We start from the raw sequence: 7,292 nt of genomic DNA, 5'->3' as shown, positions 1-7,292 counted from the left end.
TTTTTAAATTTAATTTTTACTTTTTGTATAATTTAACTATAGTATATATAATAAAAAAATAAAAAAATGATATTTTTAACTAGAAATGTTTATTTTATATTAATAACTAAAATTAAATTATATAGTAAATTAATAATATTATTGTAAATATAAATACTTTTAAAATGTTTAAATTGCTTGAATTAAATTGTATTAAAAATAAAAAATTACAACAAGAAAAAAATATTAAATTTATTATTTTAATTAGACACTAAAACTAACTTATGCTAAAATAAAATTTTACTCTAATTTGATAATGAAATTAATTTTAAATAAATTTGATAAAGTTTAAAGATTAAAATTATAATTTTAAATTATCAATTTAGTTCTTTGACTAACACGGAAGGTGATAATAGTTAGTTTTATTAAAAATAAAAAAAATTAATATAATAAAAAAATATAGAGTCTGCTCATATATTAAATAAAATTATAAAAAGTAAATAATATTTAAATTTAATTACTGAAAATAATATATGCAATGTTATTCATGTTAAGTAATATTTTATTCTATGCATATGCACCGCATGAACCCATATATATTATAAATTTATAACTACATTATCGTAGCTAGCTTGGAAAACAAATATATAATATGATATCTAAAAGGGCAACAACCCAAGATCCGGTTTAGATTTTCTTAATAGTCAATTCAACCAACCACTTTATAATATAATCAGCTAGAAATTATGTTGGGTTCAATTTCAAAGTGATGAAGAAAATTCTCAACTTATTTTCTCCCTATTTATCTATAAGTCTTAATAGCTTATTCACAAATTAATATTTTGAAAAGTAATTTTATATGAATAATTTTATCTACACGCTCGTAAAACAATTTATTTTCATATCAAAATTAATATATATTTTTTAAATTGAATCAAATAAGTTTATCAATTATATGTTATATTTATTAATTATTTTATTAATAAAATATTTGAGACTTAGTTGAAATGGTAAGAACGGTTGCGAGATGAAAGTCTTGAGTTCAAGTCCCAAATATAAAGAGATAACTATCCCTATTATCTCTAATAAATAAATAAAAAATTATTAATGACATACTATTTTTATTAAAAGAATATTTTATAGTATTAATTAATGAATATAATTAGTGTTTCCAATAGGTCAAAATAACATGTGATTGGTCCTTCGAGTTTCACATGTTAGCCGAAAATCAACGTGGGACTTGATATTTGTCATTCTTTAAGGGAGAAGGAATCAACAACTACTCCACAAAACAAAATAAAAGACATATGATGTTAGTAATAATTGGATAAACACTTAATCTCATTGATTTCCTTTTCCCTTCACAAAAATATTCCAACACTTTCAATCTCCTCATATTATAATTTACCTATTGGATCATTTTGATTATTGACTCTAATAAATTATCTTTACTATTATTGTATTATAAATTATTAAACTTTTATTTAATATATATTTTATACTAATGCATGTCTTTAAAAGTTATTGTTTATTTTTATTTTATATTATTGAAGTCATGTGCTTTTAATTTTAATTTTATTCTATTAAATATTTATTTATTTATTTAGAGTTAGTGTATTTTTATTTTTACTTTATAAAAAATTATAATAAAAAAATAAGAACTTTACAAATTAAAATTGAAAAGTCGAAAGCTAAAAAATGTATTTTTTTTCAATTATGGTATGATTTTCTCGAGTTATGAGACAGTTCTTTTACATTAAATTTAAAAATTTAACAATAAATGTTAAACCATCGTTCCAAATTGTACATTCAGACATAAAATTAATATAAAATAAATAAATAAGTATTAATGTAAAATATTAGATAAGGAGGGCAGGATTGAAGGCAAGAATATAAAAGAAAGAATATAATTCCATAGTTTTGGCCTTTGGGGCCCACCACACCCTAATTTACTGCTCTTTCTCCCTTCTCGCCCTGAAATTTTCTTCTTCCCTTTCCTCCAAATTAAAAAAAAATGAAGCACACTAAACATATATTCGTCTGCTTCTCCACTTTCTCACCAACCGAACACTCCTAAGAAACTTTATAAACTACACAATATATCATTAAACCGGAACGTTCGGCGTCGGCGTCGGAGGAGGGCGATGGGAGCGTCCCTATCGAGCTTAACGGAAGGTACAAACGGCGCGGCAAACGGTCCAGGGTTAGGAGATATACCAGAAAGTTGTGTGGCTTGTGTATTTACATATTTAACCCCGCCGGAAATTTGCAATTTAGCTCGATTAAACAGAGCCTTTCGGGGCGCTGCTTCTTCTGATTCCGTCTGGGACAAGAAATTGCCACGTAATTATCAAGATCTGCTTGATTTTTTGCCTCCTGAGCGGTATCATAATTTGTCTAAAAAAGACATCTTTGCGCTTTTATCTAGGCCTGTACCTTTTGACGATGGAAATAAGGTTGTTTATTGTCTGGATGAATGTTTGTTTTGTAGGGTGGTATTTGAATTAGCTCTTTCTTAGGGTTTTGGTTGTTCTGTTTATGCAGGAAGCGTGGTTAGATAGGGTCACGGGAAGGATATGTATGTCAATTTCAGCTAAGGGGATGGCAATTACTGGCATTGAGGATCGGAGATATTGGAATTGGGTTCCCACTGAAGAATCTAGGTTTCTGTTTCTCTTGTTTTAATTTTTTTTTAATCTTACTTTTGATTGTTATTTATGTTTAATTTAATATAGTATGAATGCTTTGGTGAAAGTAATGAAGTGGCATAGTTGCATTAATTAATTATTTGATAAATTGAATTCTCTGAAAATGCTATGGTCCTGTGATATATAAGGAAGATTGATTAGTGTTGCCGAATAGAATAGATGCTGTTGGTTCTCGCATTGGCATTATCACTTGATACTTGATAGTGATCAGAGAGTTGTTTATTTTATTATATTTTCCTGGTGATGTTTCTGGTTCATAGCGGGTTACTGTTGGTTTTAGTACTGTTTAGCCTTTGGTCAAGGATAATTTGGATATAACTAAAATTTGTTATTGGTATATTATAGGAGAAACAATTGGATATTATAGTTTATTGGCAATGCTGAAAAAGTTTAAAAAATTTTTGGTTTAACCATCAAATCATTTGGTTAATGGATATAGTATCTTTAGTTGTGGCCTCTATTACTGTACAATTCTCCAGGCAGAGATCATTATGCATATTTATGCTATTCTCACGAAATAATCAAATTTAGAGTCAATGTGGAACCCTCTACATTTTCTAATTGCTGTTGAATTGACTAACAAGCCCCACTCCTCTACAAATAGAAGTTATTAGTTCTTTTGAGTTGGGAATGTCCAAATTTACTGCTTTCTTTACTTGCCAATTATAGAAAACTACCAGTTTTTCGCTTTACTGTTGGAAATTCATCAGGCCTTACTCATAGCACATCCAGTGGATGTTGTTAATGAAATTGACAGAATTTCTCGAACTGTGTCTTAAAAAAGGGGCAAAAGAGGGTTATTGAACGTAGACCAAAAATGGTCATAAAATACGGGGTCTGGACATGCTTTTTGAACTGACTCCGATGCAGGGTTTGTAGTTTAATTTACCCATGCCAGTGGCTGGAAGAGGCAAGGATCTTTTGCTTATTTAACTTGCAAATCTGGTCTTCTGATAAACTACATTCAGCTTTCTGTTGAAGTGGTATTTTGTCGAAAACATTCACATTATCATGTATTAAGTCAGATAAAGCTTTTTGTTGAGAAACTCTTCTTTTCCCTGCATGTTTTAGGAAAACTTTTGCAATGCATAGTGATAGGAGGTGTGGGAGGATATTGCAATCCATAACTAAGTACATCCGTGCATGTATCTGAAGAAGTATCTGCTTGAGACCCATTTCTGAGATTTCTGAAGGGCTGCATATATTCCTCACAACTCTGTTCTAATCAGTGTATGTCCCCAATTAAAAAAAGTAAATACCAAGATCCATGGTCCAATCTTATCACTGAATGCTTCACCTGCACTAACTGAGCTCTTTGTGCCTTCAAGGCATCATCAGTGCTACTTTATTCCCGTTTGGAGGGGGTTAGAAATCCTGCTAGCTAACCATGTCTTTTGAATGTGCTTGTAACAAGAAGAGCTTCACATCCAACAGCTTCTGTGTTCTGTGAACTATCATCATAACTGGGTTATATCCGAGAACAAAATGATCCCTGAACATGTGTTTGTTACTTGCACGAAACCCAAGTGGACCAAGTTGCCAGGTCAAAAGGCAAGGAACAGCTCCTGTGGGGGACAACAAGTCCAAACCTGAAGACTGCAACCCACAAGTTCCTATTATTCTTTGGGGAAAAGTCTCCTTAAACCTCCTCTACTGAAATCTAGGCGCATTCTCCTTGCAAAGTTGTAGTACTGCAGAACCTCTGAGAAATCTCTACCTCATCTTATGAACTTTCTGCTTTGGGGATTATACTATCTTTTGTTATTTTTTCTGATCAAAGATTTAAAAAGTTTATGTGAATGACTGGTTGTCAGGGCAATATCTGTATTTCTTGGAAACTTTCTTATCCTAGTCATGGTCTATTATGAAGTTCTTTGACCTTCTGAATTTCTACAGTATTTTCAGAATTTATGATGCTCTCATGGACCTTGCAGTAAATATTCTGTGTCATATTGCAGATTCCATGTTGTGGCCTATTTGCAGCAAATATGGTGGTTCGAAGTAGATGGGGTTGTAAAGTTTCCTTTTCCTGCTGATATCTATACTCTGTCCTTCAGGCTTCACCTTGGAAGATTCTCCAAGAGGTTGGGACGTCGTGTGAGCAGTTTTGAGCACACCCATGGTTGGGATATAAAACCGGTGCGATTTGAGTTGACTACTTCTGATGGTCAGCAAGCATTATCTGAATGTTGTTTAGATGAGACTGAACAGGATGAAGCAAATGGCAACCACAAACGCGGATGCTGGATAGAGTACAAGGTGGGTGAATTTGTTGTCACCAATTCAGAACCTGCCACTGAGGTCAGATTTTCCATGAAACAGATTGATTGTACACATTCCAAAGGAGGGCTTTGTGTAGATTCAGTTTTTATCATACCCAGTGATCTCAGAGAGCGTAAACGAAGAGGAGGAGTTCTGAAGTAGCCGGAAAAATGAAGGTGATGTTGTTTAGTATTGTCAATGATCCCAGAGGTTTCTAGTTGGGTTTTTATCATACAGCTTATACTTATGTAGGTATTTCATGTTTTAGAGGATATCATCATATTTTGTTTTTGATTTAGGGTATAATGTGTCCTCCTCCATCGTAATCTAATTTTGCTGCTGTATTAGATCCAGTTTTGTTTCAGTTTACACCTTCGCAGATAGAATTAGCAGAAAGAAAAAAAATGCTTAAATTTGTCTCCTTGCTCTTGCTGATGGCTTTCTGATAAGCATCACGTTAATTAGTTTGATGCAAATGATGTCACATAGTGTTTTGGAATTTATAAAATTTATGGAATTTATTTATAAATCTAAAATTTACAATTCATGGAATTTATTTGTGAATTTAAAATTTGCATTCTTTAAATAGAGTAGGATTAATATTTTTTTTTTAATTTTATCATTTTTAATTTATTTTTTATTTTTTAAATGAAATAAATTCTGTTATGGACTTTAACTAAATATAGTATAAAATACGATTATTTGTTTTTATACACTTTGACTCTCTTTTTAAGTTATTTTTCCTTTTCTTTTATATTTTACCGTAAATTATTTTATTAAAAGTTCAATGGGACGAAATCTTATGAAGAAAAGAAGAAAGCAATCAACAAGGATAAAAAATTACAAAACCTCACTAAAGTACAATCTGATAAAATACCGTCAATTTAGACATTCATCCACATGTTCTCTACTAATGGCAATAGAGAAGCCACACCAGGCCATAATGCGAATATCATTTCCAGCAATCCTGCTTCCAGACCTGAATTATGATCATTTAATAGCCTTAAAGCAATCACTGTCCGTTCCACCATTATGCTTCTGTAAGTCCATTCCCAGCCAGCAACAACCGGCCCTCATAGCCGTTAGTTCACCACCCACTAGCACTGAGCAACACCTATTCGGAGTATTCGACTGATGCTACTAAACTTGAACCCTTGTCATTCCGAATAATAAACAAGCTCAACAGCAAACACCCAACTGTGTTCCGGGAAACAGGCATCGAAATTTAGCTTAATTAAGCCCGAAAGAGGCTTGGATCAACAGAAAATTAAACTGCCATTACACACTGTTGCATTTTGCTTAGCCAAATTCACAGCTTGGTGATACTCGTTCAAATAGCATTCGACCTAGGGTTGTCAAAATAGGTAGTGACACATAAACCCATTACAATCCGTTCAGTTACTATTTAACTAAGCGTGTTATATATTTTTGGTTATGTTATCGCACATAACTAATTAATTTTTATTACTATTTTAGTAAATATATTATATATGTTATATGATGTTATACAAATTAAATCGTGTTATACGTGTTACTGCACACAATCAATTAAATAAATGTGTTATATGTATTGTATATTATATTTGTATAATTCATCTAAATTTTATATCGTATGATTAAAAATGTATTGACACAATTAATAAATACATTATATTTATGTTCACTTTAATCGGTCGACGTGAACACGAGCTACTAATCCGTCTTGATACCTCTAATTCGACCCACCTCGTGAGAGTGCATGAGATATCATATGGCCATGCAAAAATTTGTTCCATTGGTTTCCATGATGCCCGAAACACAAACTACCTCATAAACAATTTAATTTGTGTTATATAGCATGAATTCTCCCAATTTATACATGTGGTTCTTCGCTTTCTTCGTGATAGCTAAAAGTCAATTCTATTTTTTTCTCTACGAATTAAATTTTAAAATTTAATTTTTTTAATAATTTTATCTAATTATTTTAAAATTTTAAGAAAAATATCTATTCTAATTTATTTTAGAAAAATCTTTTTAATAATAACTTTTGAAATTTCACGCTAATAAAAATAATGTAAAAAATCAATAATACTTATTTTAAAAATAATTATTATAAATCAGAAAAAATAGATTGTCATAGACTTATCTTATATATGTACATCCTTTCACATCGTTACATCTAAATACAATAATTTTTATTGACTCACTATTTTTTATGTTAATAAAAAGAATTGAATTGCCACATTATTTTTTATTATAAAATTTTAAAATAATTAAATAAAACTGTTAAAAGTGTAAAATTCAAGAATCCAATTAGTAATTAAGTTTTTCTCCAAAGAAATTTCATCATTTGTTTGGTTGCAA

At 30.5% G+C, this 7,292-nt stretch overlaps 1 protein-coding gene across 1 annotated transcript; it reads left to right on the top strand.

Annotated features, from left to right (window-relative positions):
- The first annotated feature begins 1,899 nt into the window (after positions 1-1,899).
- On the top strand, positions 1,900-5,370 carry LOC8274881 (F-box protein PP2-A15). Its single transcript, XM_002528591.4, has 3 exons — positions 1,900-2,435; positions 2,524-2,642; positions 4,646-5,370. Exons 1-3 carry the CDS (start codon positions 2,124-2,126, stop codon positions 5,109-5,111), a joined length of 897 nt encoding a protein of 298 aa, XP_002528637.1. The 5' UTR covers positions 1,900-2,123; the 3' UTR covers positions 5,112-5,370.
- The last annotated feature ends 1,922 nt before the right edge of the window (positions 5,371-7,292 follow it).

This window comes from Ricinus communis, chromosome 10, assembly GCF_019578655.1.
Source record: "Ricinus communis isolate WT05 ecotype wild-type chromosome 10, ASM1957865v1, whole genome shotgun sequence".
NCBI lineage: Eukaryota > Viridiplantae > Streptophyta > Magnoliopsida > Malpighiales > Euphorbiaceae > Ricinus > Ricinus communis.
The sequence above is the reverse complement of the archived record's forward strand: the minus strand, read 5'-3'. Positions and strand labels throughout refer to the sequence as shown.

Bases quoted from the DNA above. Each gene is read 5' to 3' on its own strand.
- LOC8274881 (XM_002528591.4), top strand. From the start codon at position 2,124: ATGGGAGCGTCCCTATCGAGCTTAACGGAAGGTACAAACGGCGCGGCA. The intron at 2,436-2,523 runs GTTGTTTATTGT...CTGTTTATGCAG, and splicing joins CTTTTGACGATGGAAATAAG to GAAGCGTGGTTAGATAGGGT. The intron at 2,643-4,645 runs GTTTCTGTTTCT...GTCATATTGCAG, and splicing joins GTTCCCACTGAAGAATCTAG to ATTCCATGTTGTGGCCTATT.